At 43.0% G+C, this 19392-nt stretch overlaps 1 protein-coding gene across 5 annotated transcripts in view; it reads left to right on the top strand.

The window, feature by feature from the left end:
• Nucleotides 1-19392, top strand: part of Ptp61F (Protein tyrosine phosphatase 61F) — a 132428-nt gene that overhangs the window by 53921 nt on the left and 59115 nt on the right. Inside the window, exon 9 of one of the 5 annotated variants that reach the window (XM_045753953.2) lies at nt 16447-16621. The exons of the other annotated variants lie outside the window; for them this stretch is intronic. Coding sequence (XP_045609909.1) covers nt 16447-16585 — 139 coding nt within the window. The 3' untranslated portion in view covers nt 16586-16621. The remainder of the gene's footprint in view (nt 1-16446; nt 16622-19392) is intronic. 5 annotated transcript variants of the gene reach the window in all.

Raw genomic sequence — 19392 nt, 5'->3', positions numbered from 1 at the left:
GGGGGCATTGGTCGCCTCAGTCTTTGTTCAGTCCACGCTCAAGATTCCTTCCCAGGTGGGTGTGGTTTGCTCTGCTCCTTCCCCTCTCTTCCTGCTCCCAAACATCTGAGGGTTTTGGAGTCAGGGCAGCTCAGGATGAGACTCGTGTGGCTTTGGGAACTGCTCCCTACTGATGCGGGTGCAGAGGTAGTTGAGCCCAATTTTCCCACCAAAGTTTCTGAGTTGACCTGGCAGACTCGCTTCATTAAAGCTTTTTCCCTGGACTCTGTCTTTTCTTCTGGGGTGGTGGGTGTGGATGAGGACTCTACCCCGGGGCCTTTGTTGGGAGTCTGCTTGGAGCTCTTGGACTGCTTTTGACCCTGCTTGGGCCCTTGTGCCTTTTGGGCGAGGATTATTGCTGCAGGGGCAAGGATTTTCATATCTGCTTTCCCTGTATGAATTTGAGTTGGGTGTGGCTTCCCCTCGGGTTCATTTCTGGGTGCCTTTGGGTTCCTTGAATTCGTCCATCCATAGGTTTTCATCCTCTCGGATTTTCCCTGTGGAGGTTCGGGAGGTGCTTGGTGCTTACTTCCTTTGAGACCCGTTTTTCGCCTCTATAATGGATCTGTCTTCGTTCATGATCGGTTCTTTTTCCTCGTATTGGGCGTGTTGCGAGGTTTCAGAGTCTTCCTGGCTGGCAGACTGCCCTTTCTTTTCGCTTAGAATTTGGTTGGTGCGGCCGAGGGTGCATCATGTTTTGTGTCCGGTTGCGACTCCGCTGTTATTTGCGCGCCACGGCTTCTGTGTCTGTGGTCGTGCTTTGGGTTGATCCGGTTTCCCTACTTCCCTGTTCGCGGGTGCGAGTCTCTCAGGTCGTCCACAGGGTTATTAAGGCTAGCCAGCCTGCGGTCTATCCCCGTGCCCATGATGTCTGCAAGTTCGCGGCTCTTGCCGCCTTCTTTGGCAATGTGTCCTGGGCTGACATTTGGGCGTGGGGATTTTGGCGGTCGCACAGGGTCCTGGCTGCTCATTACCTTGTAATACATTCCTGGGCCCAGTCGGGCCTGTGTCACTTTGGGCTGGCAGATGCAGCCAGTTGTCTCGACTTCGGGTTAAGGAGTGAGCAGCAACCGCCTCCCACGTAAGTCCCTATTCTTTTCCTCTGGGTAGTTAGCTCCTGGGAGCCGTAGGAGCTCCCCGGGGGCTTCCCCCCAGAATACCAGCGTTGAATGTAATGAAACGCCATTTTCTGGGCGAGTCCCGGAGGCTCCCCGGCATCCCTTCCTCTCTCTGGTCGGCGTTTTTTTTTTTCGCGTGTTTTGACATCCAGCCTCAAAACTGGGTTGTTGATTGCCGGCGCGGTAGGTCTGGGGCTACCCCTTCCCCCTCCCAGGGAGGGGGGGCTGCACAGACAGCAGCGCGACGACGGGTGACGTCATACTAGGTTGCTCATTTTTGTTTGGGGAGTTCTATCCACTCGTTCGGCTTTTGGTTGCAATTTTCACCAGAATAGGGCTTGTTTTGGGACGCCTACCTTTCTGGGTGCCTAACCCGGTCGATGGCAGACATAGAATGCTTCCAATTACACGGGGGTTTCTATAAGCCATTTCTTCCCTTGCCTCTCTAGAAGGGGCCAGGTTCTGGCTCGTGGTCCCTGGTAGGCCCATTAGAACTCCATACACATTTCTGATGTCAAAGTCTGACATTAGCATATCAGCCTAGTAAGCTCCGGGGAGACTCCGGGACTCACCCAAAAAATGACGTTTCATTACATTCTACGCTGGTTTTTTGGGGGCTCAATGGAATTCCTTAGTGAGTGCCTTTTTGCCCCAGCACTTTCTCATTAGATGGGTATGGTGCAATTCCATGCTCAGGTTCCCACTCTTTCGGCTGTTTTGGCAGCGGATGACCATTGAGCTCGCGGTCATTTGGCCTCGGTCTTGCACTTTTTTGGTCTTCTGGAGTTGGCCTCGGACTGACTTTCGGAGGATGTGGGGATGTTTAGCGAGGGGCTGTTGGCTGGGGTTCTGGTTTTCAGTGCTGAGGCATCGGCTGCCCTTCTGAAGCTGTTTGTGCCGATTCTCTGTGAGGCGGTTTCAAGGTTTTTTCCTCGCGTCTCACGTGTCAGCAGGCTGTCCTTGCTCTTTTTGGATTCAGCTTGGGCCCTGGCCTTGCAGTCTTCGTCTCCATTCTGTCCCCGGCTCTGTTATTTCCGGAGGGCTGGGTTGCGCAGTCTTTGTCAGCTGCTTTCATCAGTTGCCGTCCCATTTCCAATTTATTGGTGCTCCAGGTGAGAGTTTGGAGGTTCAGTCCTCTCGGGGTGGTCATGCCATGGCTCAGGTTTAAGGAGGTCGAGGTGGGCCTTTGATGCCAATTTCTGAACAGGTGTGTCTTCAGGGGTCTTCTTTATCTGGTCGGTGCGGTGCTTGCTCTGTGCAGAACCTTTTCAAAGGTTGTTCGATCCTTTCACAGGTCACCCCGTTGACAGGGCATTGGGGGGGGGGGGAGGGAACTTAGTCCCAGAATTTGTAGGCTTGTCAAGTCGTCTCTTCCGGCCTTTGGTGGCATTGAGTGGCTCCTCCTCCTCCTGCCGAAGGTTTGGGGCTGGTAGGTCAGGCTTCTTCCCCATCTCTCTGTCGGGTCATCTTGGAGTCAGTTTGCTTGGGCGTGGTCGAAACGACTTCATCCCTCAGGTGGGGTTCCTGCTTGTTTCCGGTTCCGAAGTGGGACTGTGCAGATCTTTGGCTCATTCTGGACTTGTACTGTATGCCCCTCCTTTTGGATGACCACATTGTCCCAAGTCCGGCTTCTTCTCGAGCCGGCCTCTGGAGTTCAAGGATGCTTATTGGCACATTCCTATTCATCCAGGATTCAGGGATTAGTTAGGGTTCATGGTAAGGGGTGGGGTACAGTCTTACCGTTTTCGTTGTCTTCCCTTTGGTCGGTGCCATGGCGCCTTCCCCTTCCCTCGCTCGATGTGTTCACGGACGCCTCTTCTTTCGGCTGGGGCTTTTTGACCAGCGCTCGTCAGGCTGGTCAGGGGCATTGGGTTCCATTCTTCCATTAGCCTCACAGCACGATGAGTGAGATTGTAGCTGTGAACACGTGCTGTGGGGGCTTCCAATCGCTTGGGGCTCTGTGATCTGGCTCAATTCGAACTGCTTCCCTGTGGTTCTTTGTCTCAGCCGGGGGGGGGGGGGGTATCTCTGCGGTCTCTGGCTCTTTGGGGCTGGTCGCTTCGGGTAGCTCTTTTGCCGAGTTCTCGGGGTTTAGTATTCCCGGAGGTGGACTTCTTTGCGTCGGCGTGGTCCCAGTGTCTCCCATTGTACAGGGCGCCATTCCCCGACTGCAAGGTCATCGTGGTTAATGCTTTTTGGTAGGACTGGTTGAGGTGGGGGTTTACCTTTATCCCCTGGTCCAATTGTTGCTCCAGATTTGTAACGTACGTTTATGTTACGTTGTTGGGTAGATTAGATACAGTGTTTAGTGAGTTTCATATTTATTTAGTAGTCCTGGATACAGCAGTGTCGTAGACGTTGAGACGGAGCTTGGAGCAGAGCAGAGAGCTGAGTGAGGCCGGAGTCACGGAGCTCTGTGGGAGAGCGTTGCAGCTGGATGCGGGCATAGTCTGCTGCCTGTTCTGTGTCGAAGCTGTAGTGTCTTGGAGACGATTAGAACTGCCTATGCCGAGTGCTACATTCTTGACTGGAAATTGTACTGTTTTGCTATTTTCAAATCGCTTGGTTATATACGGTGACTACACCTCACAATTAGATAGGAGGGTGGAAAAACTGTTACCTATAAATAGGGATAGGATTATAGCTTGTGTAGTTAGTGCTAATTAGTTATACCATTAAGATGATGAGATAATGGAGCGAGTATAAGTTTACTCGCTACAGATTCTTACTAGGCTCGAAGCCTTTCAGGGAAGGTAGTTATCCTGGCCATCATGGTGGCCAGCCCAGCCTTGATTTCAGGTGCTACTTGCTCGGTGTCCGACCCTGAGAGTTTATCCGCGGCTCCACCTCTTTAAGCAGGTTGGGCCGGTGAGGTACCTTGCTGGTTTAGCTTATTCTTCCGCTCTTTGCGTCTGGTTTTTCTGATGCGGGGGTATCACCACTTGTATGGTGATCAGGTGGCTTTTTTGACGGTGTCTGACCTACGGTCTTCCTCTCAGCGACAGTATGAAGTTTCCTGGCGGTCTTTCCACCATTTCCTTTCCCTTGTAGGGTTTAGTCTGTGTCTGTTAGGGTTGTTTTGACTTTTCTTTCTTGGCTTTTCTTGACAGGCATCTCATGCTGAATTCTGTCGCTTCTTAAAGTGCGGTGTTTACGGAGCCGAACCAATGACCTCCACAATCCAGGTCAACATGGATTTAGAGCGGGAAGATTATGCCTCTCACAGCTACTTGACCAATACGACAAAATCACTGAGGCATTAGAAGAAAAACAGAATGCAGATGTGGTATTCACGGATTTTGCAAAGGCATTCAATAAAAGTGACAATGGAGTGATAGCACACAAAATGAGGTCAGTGGGAATAACTGGTAAAGTAGGATGGTGGATACTCAAGTTTTCTGTTGAACAGAATACAAAGAGTAACAGTCAACCATATAAAAATGAGTCCAAGTGCAGTTAAAAGCTCTGTACCTCAGGGTACAGTGCTTGCACCGCTGGTTTTCCTTATTGCACCACTGGTTTAAACTACAAGCAGATATTAATAAGTTTTTGACTGAGCAGCAGAAAATAACAAGATGTTTAACAGTGATAAATTCCTGGTACTCAGGTATGGTAAAAATGAGAACCTTTAACATAATACAGGGTACAAAACACAATCAAATCTGCCCATAGTAGGAAAGCAACATGTAAAGGATTTGGGAATAATGATGTCAGACGACCTAACATTTACGGAGCATAACCAAGCAAATATGGCCTCAGCCAAAAAAAATGATAGGATGGATTACAAGAACTTTCAAATCTAGGGATCCCATCACCCACCTCCAGCCTGCTCATGCATCGCCTGAGCCACCTTGATCATTAGACTGGGTGTTTTCATTTCTCTCCTCCATGCAGTTTGTGGTAGTCCCTTTGGTCCATGATTGTTTTATGAAAGCCTTGTTTTTGTTGGCTTTGGTCTCTGGGGGGTCGGATTGGGGAGCTTCATGCTCTTCTCCATCATGTCTTCATCATAATAGTGCATCATGTCTTGTGTCCGGTAGCGACTTTGTCGCTACCTGCGGGCCACTGGTTGTCATCAAGTCTAGCCAGCCTGCGGTTTACTCTTGTGCGTACGATGTGCGGAAATATGCTGCTCTCGCTGCTGTTTCGGGGAATATGTCTTTTGTCGACATTCGGGGCGTGGGGGGTTTGCAAATCGAACAAGGTTCTGGCCGCCAGATATCTTGTCAACATTCCAGGCCCCCTCCAACCTTGTGCTGCTTTGGGCAATGTGTCATGGCTTGTTGTCTCTTCTTCGTCTTGAGATCTGCGGTGATGCCACCTCCCGGGTAAGTTCCTGTTTTTTTAATTATCCGTGGATAGTTAGCTTCAGGGAGCCGACAGGGGCTCCCCACAAAAAACCAGCGTTGAATGTAATGAAATGCCATTTTTCTGGGTGAGCCCCAGAGGCTCCCTGACACCCCCTCGCCCTCCTTCCTGTTGGCAATTTTCATCATTCTATGAACTGGGGTGGTCAGCTGCATGCTCGCCTGAGTGGGCGCGCTAGTTGGATGATGATTTGCTGGTTTTTCTTCTTTGGGAGAGTTCTTAGATTCTGTTTGGACGTAGGTTGCAGTTTTCACCAGTTAGGGGTTTGTATTGTTTCGCCTATCTTTCTGGGTGCCCTCCCCAGTCGATGGCAGACATGACATACTCTAAATGTAGAGTGCTCATATGGCCATTGCTCCCTGCGCCTCTTGGAGGGAACAAGGTTCTGGCTCATGGTCTCCAGTAGGCATAAAGAACTCCTGGGACTGATGACCCCAAACTAATATTGCACGAGTCAGTTTAGATAACTTCAGGGAGCCTCTGGGGCCCACTCAGAAAATGGCATTTCATTGCATTCAACGCTGGTTTTTTTTGGGGGCCACCTCATTAGCTCGCTAAAGCTTAAGCGCTAGTTCCCCAAGGGCTAAATCTGACTCACCATATGCTTGTAACTATCACTGCTTAATGTGAACAAGTACCAGAATTTTGCTCTCTTACAAAGGTAGGGATCATGTTGGGATCAGTAATGAACTTTGCACTGACAACTGACTCCAACCATATCCACTTTATTCCTGTATTAAATATGACAAGCTCCCAATATGGAAGGAAAACAAATTCCCCTCAAAACTTTGTTCTTATACTGCTAAAATCCCTTCCCTGAGCACATAAATGAAAGAAACAATAATAACAAGCACTTAGTTTGGCTGCAGCAAAGTAGAGAAGATGACCGGTGATGTCACAGGTGCATGTTCGCCCATGTAGGAGACTCCCAGGCACTTCAACACTCGCAAGTTGCCGCAAATATATTTGCATCCCTTTTTTAATGCATTTTAATTGTTTTTTTTTTTTTTGTTTTTTTTTATCCTATGTCCATGTAATGACAGTATTTACAGACTAGAACATTCATAATGTTCGAAGGAACTGTTATACTGTCTCCACTCGATTATCCGGACTATATTGGAAGGACCTCCAGCCAGATAATCACGTTTTCTGGATAATAGTACTTTTTCACCTCCGAGTCCAAAAGTGACCATTTCCAACTATTTTTATACTACAAACAACATAATTTGAATTGCCTTGCCACATATAATTATTAAATATTCAACTAGAAACATCAACTTACCTTGTTGTTGTTCGTCTTCTTGATTGATGCCACACATCTTGAAGTTAAGAATTCTTGACAATTTACGTAACCTATATTAATACAACACTAAAATTAACACTTAAGATTACTGTACAGTTCATTAAGCAAAGTTAGTTTTGACTGCCAGCTGCTGAAGCCTCACTGGTTGAAGGCACTTGGCTTGCCTGTGATGCCTCACGTGTTGAAGGTGCTGGGTTTGCCTGTGACGCCTCACTTGATTTGCCTGCGACGCCTCACTTGTTGAAGGCGCTTGGCTTGTCTGTGAGGCCTCACTGGTTGAAGGCGCTTGGCTTGATTTTCTTACCATATAAACTCCAAAAGCCCGGCTAATTACCCACAGCAAAGAGCGAAAGTGCGAACGAGTTACCCAGGAGCGCGCAAAAGTGATAAAATGTGTTCACTCTTTTCACTCTGGTCACCTCAATTTTTGTCCTAGGTCTTTCATTTTGGTATCAATGGGTTCACAATAGAATTCCCTAGAGGAATATTAGCATATAAAATAAAAAACCTGGTCACGCTCCAACCGCCGACGAGTTGAAGATGGGCCACGCGTTAACCGCGAGTGAGCGCCCAGACGCCTTCCAGCTACACTCTCAATTCTTGCCCACAAATGTTTAGTATTTAGTATTTTAGTATATTTAGTATTATAGTTTAGTATTTTTTGTGTAGTAGTTGTACATCACATAAGCATTGTAGATAGCCATTTGCACAAAATAGAAGGTCATTTTCTTCGTCCATTTGTGAGTTTTCCTTATGAAGTGATAACATTTGATATTTGGTCAAAGTGATCAACACCTTTCATGTTTGTATTGTAGTCACAGATTGCATTCGGCTTGTTGACAGTTACCAAACAGTCCCCCAAAAATCTGATAAAAACCTGATTTTTGGCAATTATTTTAGTGGACGACGCAGCATTGCGTCATCCCCGAGATTACCGACAGTAAACGGATGACGCAATGCTGCGTCATGCCCAGACTAAAGTGTTAAGGTGCTGTAGTGGGGGGTGTACAGGATGCCATATGGCACTTTTAGGTACAGGGAACAATTCAAAACTTCTGCAGGTACATGGGGCTCTCACATCCTGTGCCTCAGGACTCCCGTAAACGGAAGCCTCAGGGGCTCAGTACTAAGAGTGACCAAGTCCGGCGCATGTAGCAGGAGCTTACAGCACCACTGTGCAGCTAAGGGCCACAGCACTACTTAATAATGATGAATAAAATGGATAACTGTAATTATTTTGCATTGATAGTGTGATAGATGATCCTGACTGTGATAAAGACTATGTACAATGTTCGGATATCAGTAAATAGAAAACTAGTTACGATGTTCATAGCATGAGGCAGGCTCAGCACCCAGCCGTTGTTTCCTTGCATCTGTGCATCATGAAACGACCTCATGTTCCTTAAAAATATAGCCTTGTCAAAAATGGGTTTATATTCAGGATTTATTGATAGGAATGTAGTGGTAAAAGCAGTTTTGTAGCTGGTCATAGTGAGATGCGTTGAATATTGGAGGTATTGTCTAGCACCAGACAAGCTGGCGCCGTCTGCTCGTATCATGTGGCTCCATGCTGTGTTTCGATTTCATCATCATACCCACCAGAACTGCTTATTACTTTGTTATGGTGCATATAAATGTTGATAATGATGTATATAATGTGTGTATATAGCATAATAACAGCAAGAACACTGGGTTATCTAAGAATATAATATACGGTACATGTCACCATACATGAGCCCCATATTTTTTATCATAGCAATGTTCCACACATTTAACTATATAAATTACACAAATTACACACTGTTGAATAATGTTACTGTACAAAACTGGATATAAAACCATTCACAGACAGTGAAATAATTATGAAAGAAATGTATGTGGGGGCAGCCCCTGCCCCACATGCTGTTGGCCACTATGCTGACCTTGGATTCTTGTTCTTTATATATAAACTCTCAACACACTATCTTTGTGGTTGATTATGGTGCACAAAATTGTAAATAGTTATGTAAAATGTGTGTAGATACTGTAATAATATAAAAAAACACTGATCTTAGAATATAATATACGTGTCACCATATATGAGCCCCATATTTTAAGCATAATGACATTTCACACATTTAACTATATAAATTCCACAAATTCCACACTTGAATAATATTACAGCTAAAAAAAAAAAACGAAAGAGAGACTGAAATAATTATGAAAAATTATGTTCTCGGCAACTGCCGCTCAACAGCGTGGCGGGGGCGAGCATGTCCGGGCGCCTGCTCATTCAGCCTCTGTAAATTGCTCACCCTCTTGGCTCCATCATAGCTAAAGTATATCACATAAATTTTTTTAGCTTAGTTTCACATGATGAGAGACCTCATTTTAATCTTAAGCTGCGCAATACATATATATGATGGGAGTAACTTCCCCGAAACCGCGCAATACATACATATACGATTAAGGGTCTAGCACATGATTTTAAATGCCCCGCGAGGGATAGTGGCAGCTATAGTCCAGCCACGGCCGATAGTAAACAGACGCCACCTAGAAAAAAAAATCGTGGGTAACATATCCGGGTGCAAGAGCCCCAGTTCTGAGTGAACCACCGAGGATCGTGCACGCATCATGAACTCACAGCACTGCTGTTCCGCTTGTGACCACAGTATCTCTTAAAAATGTCAAAATATATATGTACATGCAATTATTTAGCAATGATAGTATTACGGAAGACCCCTGACTGTGATCAAAATTACCAGGATTCTGATAATAGCAGGATTGTTGTGATAATTAGCACTGTGGTGGGAGGGAGTAATCTTGGTGGGGAGGTAGCATTGTCTGCTGACTCTGTGTGACCACCTTTTACTGTCTGGACTCACTATACCAGTTTAGTGGTTCATTATGGTGAACACAAATGTAGATACTTATATATAACGTGTGTATATAGTGTAATAACAGCAAAAGGAGTATGTTGGGAGGAGCCATTTTGACGAGGGAGGTGGCATCGTCTGTATGACTTGTCATGCAGTGTATGATGGCCACTATGCTGTTTGAGCACCATATCAGCTTAGTTGTACAGTTATGGTGAATAAAACATGTAGATACTTATATATAATGTGTGCATATAGTGTAATAACACCACAAATAGTATTGTTGGAGAAGGAATGTTAGTGTGTTTGGCCTTGAACGAATGAGGGATGGGAAGGAACGTTAGCTGACTGTGTGGTGACTTCTGTTATTGCCTGAACTCACCATCCCAGCTTAGATGAACAGTTATGGTGAACAAAACATGTATATACTTATATATAACGTCTGTATATAGTGAATAAAAGCAAAAACAGTATGATGGGAGGAGAATGTTGCCGAGTGAGGAGAGGTGAGGGAGTGGCGGCCAGTGGCTGGCTGGCAGATGTAGTGGCCACTCCTCGTTGCTTTTTGACTCGCCATACCAACTTAGTGGTTTGTTATGGTGACAAAACATGCAAATACTTATATATAACATGTGTATATAGTATAATAACAGCAAACTATTTATTTATATTTTTATGAACATAATAATTGAATCACTAATATGTGCACCATAATTTTGAGTATAGCGATGGTTCACACATTTTATTATAAATATATCACACTACACACTATTGAATAATATTACTGCAAAAAAAAGTAAGAAAGAAATGAGACATTGAGTCAAAGCCTCTTTTTTTGCAAGACTTCCTCACCCTATTGCTGCCAAAATATGCCACCTAGGATTTTTTTTATTCTTTTTCCCATGATCAGGGAACACAAGCACTTTTATAAGATGAAAGCAATTTTTTTTTTTTTTTGTGCCTGGTGGTGTTGAAGGTCAAAAAGCCCTTAGTGGTTTAAGGGTTAACTACTGTATATAAGATAAGATAATTTTTTTTTTTAAATTTTTTCCAATGCACCACGTGGGTCTCATATTATAATGCAGAGCAGTTGAGTACTTAAACAACCGGCAGCTAGAAAAGTGGGTTCCAAGAGCCAATGCTCAATCCAGCAGGCACAAATAGGCGAGTACACAGATTTTTGCTTCCAATCTCTTCGTTCTGTATGCTTGCAAACATCACACTCACGTACACCTTTTGCAAGTTTTCCTGAATTTGGGATGTGAATAATTATGTGAAGTGCAAGGGCATCTTTGCAAGCTTGTCTGTTGGGATCTACATAATTACCTAAGTGTAGTTACAGGATGAGAACTATGCTTGTGGTGTCCCGTCTTCCCAGTACTCTGCCGTATAACTCTTTGAAACTACTGACGGTTTTGGCCTCCTCCACCTGCTCACTTGGTTTATTCCAACTGTCTACCACTGTTTGCAAAAAAAAAAAAAAAATCTAATATTTTTGGGGCATCTTTGTTTCCTTAGTGAAGCATTGTTGGTGCATAAACCTTCATCACAACACTACCTTCCTGGCCAAACTTCACAAGTAATTGTGACAAGAGCAAGACTAAAATTACAGATTGGTGGTTTCTTGCCTGATTTCACCAAATACAGTGGAACCTCTGTGTACGATTTCCCCAGAGTACAAATTTTTTATAGTATGAAGACAATTTCATCGTAAAATCTGCCAAGGTATACGACGTTCACTCCAGAGTACGATGAAGCGCTTGTTTAGTATCCACTAGATTTATTTTAGAACCTATATTAACCTACCTACATTGGTTAGTAGAACCAACTAGGAAGGAGAACAAAGTGAACCTCATTTTCACCAATAATGATGAATTGATCAGGAACATAATGAATACAAATACCTGTTGCTCAGATCACAACTTAATTGAAGTTATGACAAACATGGGGAATAGACCTTCAAAACCAGACCCGAATCCCAGTGGAGGAGAATTTAGCAAATTCAATTTCAATGATAGACAAACCGGGAGCAAATAAACCAAGAACTCACAGAAATAAGCTGGGAAGAACAGCTTGAAAATGCAAACCTGAACCTAGTGCCTGAAAAAAATAAGCTCAGTAGCACTAGAAATATGCTCAAACCGCATACCCCTAAGAAAAAAAAAGAGGATGAGATTCAGATTGGAACGGGAACGGCGTTCCCTCTATAGGGGAAGAAAACGAATCATTGAATAACTTGAGAGTTACACCCTATCTCAAGAACGGCAAAAAAAGGTTAGGTAGAGAAATAGAAACGATTGAACTAAACCTACGAGAATCATGCAAAACCCAGGAGAGGCAGAGAGAGCAAAAGGCCGTTAGTGAAATAGAGAGAAATCTTAAATATTTTTTATCCTATGTAAAATCAAGATAAAAACCACATCTAGTATCGGGCCCCTGTGAAAAAGAGATGGAACGAGAGATGGAGAGGACAACAAAGAAATGAGCGAAATACCATGGAATCAGTACGACTGTTTTCAGCGAGCCACTAAACACATTGAAGATTGATAATCCAGATGACTTTCTATGGATATGATACCAACATCAAATCATATATCAGATGTCACCCTATTCCCGCTGGATTTTGAAGAAGTCATAGACAGTATGCCTATGCACTCTACAAAAGTCCCTGATTCTTAGAATTCTATATTCATCAAGAACTGTAAAAGACCACTATTGCAGGTCCTTCACATTCTTTGGAGACAAAGCCTAGATACTGGCGTTATCCCCTGACATACAGTGGAACCCCGGGTTACAAGCCCAATTTGATTGGAAAATTTGCATTGGGTTACGAGTTTGGTGAGACGCGTGCGGGCCGACCTAGCGCGTGGTGGCACGGCAATTGCGCCTCAGTTTACCAGTGCCTCGCAGCCATTGACTATCCCGCCTGAATTCTTCAAGGATTTACAGTTTTTTTGGTCGGATTTTTGGCCATTTGAGCATAAATGTTATATGTCTCGCCATGGGTCCCAAGAAAGCCAGTGGTAAGGTTCAAGGCAAGAGATCATTCGTAAGCATGAAAATGGTACTCGTGTTGTTGAACTAGCTAGGCAGTACAACAAATCTTCAGGGGAGGAAGAGGAGACAGTAGAGAATGTCCCTTCCTCATTAATTAAGAAAATGTGTGCAGTATGGGAAGGACTGCAAAATTTTGCTGAAAAGAATCGCCCAAATAAAGCTGCAGTAGGCCGTTGCATTGATCTTTTTAATGACAATGTGATGCCTCACTACAGACAAGTGATGCAAAGAAGGGAAAAACAATCTTCAATGGAATGTTTCCATGTGTGTTACTGTTTGAAAGGACTTCCTTTTCAAACAGTAACACCTCTCCTCCTCCCCCCTCCTCACCATCTTCCATACGCCAACAGGAGTCATCAGCAAGGGTAAGTAATAACTTGAACATAATTTTGTAGTGTAGATTTGGATGAATTAGGTATAAAATTTAGATTTAAGTGGAGTTTTTGGGTAGTCAGGAACAGATTAATTCATTTCCCATTACTTCTTGTGGGGAAATTAACTTCGGTTTACGAGTTTTCGGGTTACGAGCTGTCTCCAGGAACGGATTAAACTCTTAAACCAGGGTACCCCCCCCTCCTTTCCCGAGGTGGTGCCAAACAGCTGGGTGGACAGCGCTTCAGATTCGTAATCTTGAGGTTCCGGGTTCGATCCCCAGTGGAGGCGGAGACAGATGGGCAAAATGTTTCTTTCACCTTGATGCCCCTGTTACCTAGCAGTAAATAGGTACCTGGGAATTAGACAGCTGCTATGGGCTCCTTCCCGGGGAGTGTGTAACAAAAAAAGAGGCTGCGGGGACGCTAAGCCCCGAAATCATCTCGAGATAACCTCAAGATAACCCCTGTACTAAAAACAGCAGAGATAACACCACTTCATAAAGAAGGAAATAAGCCAGAGGCAAAAAATTACAGACCAATAGCACTAACATCACACATTATAAAAATCTTTGAGAGAATGCTAAGAAGTAAGACCACAAAATACATGGCATCACAGCATATCCATAACCCTGGACAACATGGTTTCAGAACAGAGTGCTCTTGCCTATCACAGTTGCTAGACCACATTGACATGGCATTAGATGCCATGGAAGACAAACAAAACGCTGATGTAATTTATAGAGATTTCACAAAAGCATTCGACAAATGCGACCATGGTGTTATTGCACACAAAATGTGTTCAAAAGGAATTACCGGAAAAATAGGCAGATGGATTTACAATATCCTGACCAACAGAACCCAATGTGTAATAGTCAACAAAATAAAATCTGGTCCATCAACCGTGAAGACCCGAGTCGCTCAGGGTATCGTGCGTGCTCCAGTACTTTCTCTCATCCTCATATCGGACATAGAACAAGGACACAATCTATAGTACAGTACTGTATCATCCTTTGCAGATGACACTAGGATTTTTGTGTGAGTAGACAACATGGAGGACATGGCAAACCTCCAATCAGATGTAAATCAGGTCTTTGTATTGGCTACAGAAAATAATATGGTGTTTAACGAAGATAAGTTCCAGCTCCTGCGCTAAGGAAAAAATGAAAATATAAAAACGGAAACCCACGTACAAAACTCAGTCAAATCATAACATAAAACGAAAAGGCAATGTAAAGGATTTGGGTGTACTCATGTCGGAAGACCTTATCTTTAAAGAACACAATAAAGTAGTCGTCACATCTGCGAAAAAAATGACAGGTTGGATAACAAGAACCTTTCACACTAGAGATGCTATACCGATGATGATACTTTTCAGGACGCTAGTGCTCTCTAGAGTGAAATATTGTTGCACATTGACAGCCCTTTTCAAAGCTGGAGAAATTGCTGACCTGGAGAGTGTGCAGAGATCCTTTACTGCTAGAATCCACTCGGTAAAACATCTAAACTATTGGAACCTATTAAAGAGTCTAAATTTGTATTCTCTTGAGCACAGGCGGGAGAGATGCATAATAATTTACACATGGAAATTATTAGAGGTGCTGGTCCTAAACCTGCTCACAGAAATAACATTACATGACACCAGAAAGCATGGCTGGAAGTGCAGAATACCCTCGTTGAAAAGAAGAGGTGCAATAGGTACTCTGAGAGAGAACTCAATCAACATCAGAGGCCCGAGACTGTTCAACACACTTTCACTACACATGAGGGGGCATAACTGGCCTACCCCCTCACAGTGTTCAAGAGAACACCTTGACAAACACCTCCAAAGGATACCTGATCAACCAGGCTATGAGCAGCCGCATCCAACAGCCTGGTTGACCAGTCCAGCAATGAGGAGGCCTGGTTGACGACCAGGCCTCCAAAATCATCTCGAGGCAACCTCAAGGTACATGTGGCTGTAACCAAGTCATTAAATTCTTGGCTCCGCTGTATCTGGAGGGTTTAAAATGTTGCTAACTTTTTAGTTGTATTTATGAGGGCAACAGGATTGATGGTGGGCAGAGTGGATGGATAGATGGATGGTGGAGGGACTGGATGGATGGATAATGTGGGGGGGGGACTGGACAAATGGATGGATAATGTGGGGGGGGGGGCTGGGTGGATGGATGGTGGGAGACCTGGATGGATGGTGGAAGGACTGGATGGATGGATGGTGAGGGGACAGGATGGATGGATAGTGAGGGGACAGGATGGATGGATAGTGAGGGGACTGGATGGATGGATGGTGGTGGTGGTGGATGGATGCATGGTGAGGGGATTGGGGGGGATTGGATGGATAGTAGGAGGGGGGGACTCAATGGGGTTAGTTGGACAAAGTTTTGTTTTTTTTCTTTCTGGGGAGTTCCTTTGATATTTTGAGGATGTAGGTAGCATTTTTCAACCAGCCAGTAGTCTGTTTTGATTCGCCTACCTTTCTGGGCGCTTCCCTGGTCGATGGTAAGATAATAAACTTTAAATGTAAAGTGTTCGTAGGCCACCGCTCCCTGCGCCTCTCTAAGAAGGCCAGGTTTAGGCTTGGGGTTCCCAATAGGCATACAAGAACTCCGCTACTGATGATTCCAAGTAGTGTGGTACTTAATCAGTAAGCTAGCTTCAGGGAGCCTCCGGGGCTCGCCTAGAAACTGGCGTTTCATTACACTCAACGCTGTTTTTTTTACACTAATATTGAGCATCATATAAAAAAAAATTCATGAATTTTGTCATACAATTATTAACATAATAATTTGCAATTTGTTCACTTGTTTTAGAAGTGTTTTATTAGTTTGAAACTTTCAACATAATAAGTTAGTGAACTGTGGCCTGTGTCCTTCATAAATCTGTGTGTACTTTGCTAAGCCATACAGTATTTTGGCAAACTCGGTGTGAAAATTTGGACCAGTGTGTGTGCTGTGTAATTAGGTTTGTCAAATCGAGGTTGCACCCTATTATCTATTTATTAGTCCATGTTTGCTGGCCACCTGACTTCCCTAAGCTTATTACATCTTAACCAAATTTTAAAATTAAGATAGTGTTCTCAAAAGTATAAATTATGAGAGGAAAGTTGTTTGTAATTAAGGATTGCAATATTTGGGAAATACATTAGTGTATAGTAAAAAATTAAGTGTATTATGGAAATGATTCTTGTGAAATTTAATATCACTAAATTAAAGAAGATAGGCATATTGAGAGAGCATTAAAAAAAAGTTGTTCTGGGGAATTGTGTATCTATTCTTGTACCACACACTCTGCCAACCCAATTACCAGCAGATATTTAAGTCACAGTGACATTGCAGAGGAGCGTCTGTAGGGTGGGAGGATGAATGGCAGAAGCTCATTTCTTTAGCCGCTGGTCGAACCCTCATCAAACAGGCAGTGCTTCTCATTTTAAGAGAAGCTGTGGCCCAGCTGGTATCATATGGAGAGATTGGATAAGGGAAGAATAGCTAAGAGAGTATATATTTGAGTGAGGTGAGTGACAGTATGTATAGGAGAAGTCCAAACTTAAGACAGGTACAGAATGAAGAAGTGTGCTAGTTTTTGAGGTAATAAGAGTTTGAATAAATGTGTGTTACTCCCAATTTGTTAAATAAACTTTGCATGGCCCACTTGATTTCCAGTGCAAGAAACTGTCGGTTAGATGTATTTAATAAATTTTTCATTAAGATCACATTGTTGTTTATGCTCATCACTGTTTTGCATAGCTGTACCTTTTCCATAGTATTTTATGCAGTTTTAAAATTTTGACCGTGTCATTCTGCTCTTGGGCAAGGCTCGTCGATTATTATATCCTAACCCATGCAAATGATTTAGGACATCATTACACTGTTCTGCAGCCAAAATACTTCTAAAACAAATGAAGTCAATCTAGACTAATTCTGGGTCACTAAGAATAGAAATGATATTTAAAATTGTTGATTGGCTCTAGTTTTCATCTGAAACGACTCTTGAAGCTCTATTGCTGCATAATGGAAGTGTTTTGCCATCAATTCCATTGGGTTACGTAGCTCGTGTTAGGGAAACTTATGACAGCATGAAGCAGCTTTTGTGGTACATAAACTATGATCAATATGCGCCAATTTTAGGGCGCCTGACAGCTAAGTGAACAGCGCTTCGGATTTGTAGTCCTGAGGTTCCGAGTTCAATTCCCGGTGAAAGCAGAAACAAAAATGGGCAGAATTTCTTTCACTCTGATTCTCCTATTCACCTAGCAGTAAATAGGTACCTGGTACTTAGACAGCTGCTACGGGCTCCTTCCTGGGGATGGGGGGTGACAAAAAGGAGGCCTGGTCGAGGACCGGGCCGCGGGGACGCTTAGCCCCGAAATCATCTCAAGATAACCTCAAGATAATATCAATGCCATCTGTGATGACTTGATGGTTGTTGCTCTTAAGATGGGTCTGCAAGGTGGATACACAAAATACCACTGTTTTCTTTGAGAGTTGAATAGTCGTGTGAGAGAATCCCATTCTGTTACGAGAGACTGGCCACTCCATCCATCACTGGAACCTTCCAGATGATGATTCCATGGATCAATATCCCCATGGCCCAGTCTCTGATCAGGCCTCCTGGTTGCTAGTCTGATCAACCAGGTTGTTTGATGCAGCTGCTCACAGCCTTTCATATGAGTCACAGCTTGGTAAAACATGTTTAGCTTCTACAATTATTGAATCGAGCAAGATTTTGTACCTACCCATACACTTAAAACAATAGCTAATCAGCAATTTTAATTATTATATATGAATTCAGCATGTCAAAATGCATGATAAATAGCTCTTTTCATCTCTGAAGCAGACAACTTATGAAAAACATTTGACCAGTGTTATCAAACATTGTAAAATTATTTTTAAGCACTTGGTTTGCTCATTTTTAATGTTTATTTTAAATTCATCAATTTGTGTACTGTATTTTAACAGCACATTTGATTGATCTTAGAGATGGTAAGAAGCATGGAAGCTATTACATGTACTTCATGAACACTGAAATGCATACAGTGCACCTTCAAAATCCTGATCTTGTCGTTCTGGACCTGTTGCAGGTTCTTATGAAATCCTGATTTCAAAAAATTTCAATTTTTATTGCAAGTGATACATGTTTACTTATATTGAGAGACAAAAATAAATAAATAAATAATGATTGTGTGCACATAACAATTATGCATGAAAAACATGAAAAATTAATTTATTAAATGGCACATTTCTGTGTGACAGTGGGTGACACATGCCCATCTTTGTGCTCATCCTTCAAACTCCATTCTAAGATTTATCCAGGATATTATTTTCTACCATGATGATTTTTAGTTTTGTCTAGTTTATTTATGAGGATGCTATACATAGTCTTCCCAGCATGGTGCCATATTTTGATAATTATCGTAATTACTTAGTGATTAACACTATCGGTCACTCTGGACCGGACTCGCATCCATTATTTTTCTCCAGAGTCCTAACTTTGGACCGGACTTGCGTCCACTACAAAAATATTTGTATAAAATTCATTTTTTATCCAATCGACATCGGGATAGTATCAAAATAAGCACCTTTAGAATGTGCACAATTTGATACCAAAATGAAAGATGTAACATGAAACTTGATGTCCGAACACTTATATGATTATAAATAGGTTTTTGGTCAAAATTTTAAAATATTTGTTAAAATTCTATTTATTGTGCTATTATGTTGGGACTAGCTTTAAATTCCACGCCTTTACGTCGCGAAACAATTTGATACCAAAATGAAAGATGTAACACAAAAATTTATGTTAGAACACTGGAAAGATATAAATAATTTTGTGATGATGAGCTTCCGGAATTAAAATATTTGTTAAAATTCCAGTTATTGCTCTATTATTATGGGACTAGTTTTAAAATTCGCGCCTTTTTATTGCGAACAATTTGATACCAAAATGAAAGACGTAACACGAAAATTGATGTAATCAAACTGAACGAGTATACACATTAGGTTGCAGTATACAAATTGGTGCTCGTTCACGGGTAACTTTAGGCTTTTCTGCGGGGAGGCACTCTAGGCTTTTGTACATTATATTCATACACATCTGTAGAGAATTTAATTGCGAACACAATGATACCAAAATGAGTGACGTAGCACGAGAATTGTGGTGAGAAAAATGGAACGAGTATGCACATTTTACTGATTTTGTGCGCTCACGGGTCATTTTTTCCGACTTTAGGCTTTGCTGTTGGGAGTCACACCAGGCTTATGGACATTATATTTATACACACCTGT

This window comes from Procambarus clarkii, chromosome 30 (genome assembly GCF_040958095.1).
Source record: "Procambarus clarkii isolate CNS0578487 chromosome 30, FALCON_Pclarkii_2.0, whole genome shotgun sequence".
NCBI lineage: Eukaryota > Metazoa > Arthropoda > Malacostraca > Decapoda > Cambaridae > Procambarus > Procambarus clarkii.
Note: the sequence above shows the minus strand (reverse complement) of the source record. Positions and strands in the feature narration are given on the sequence as shown.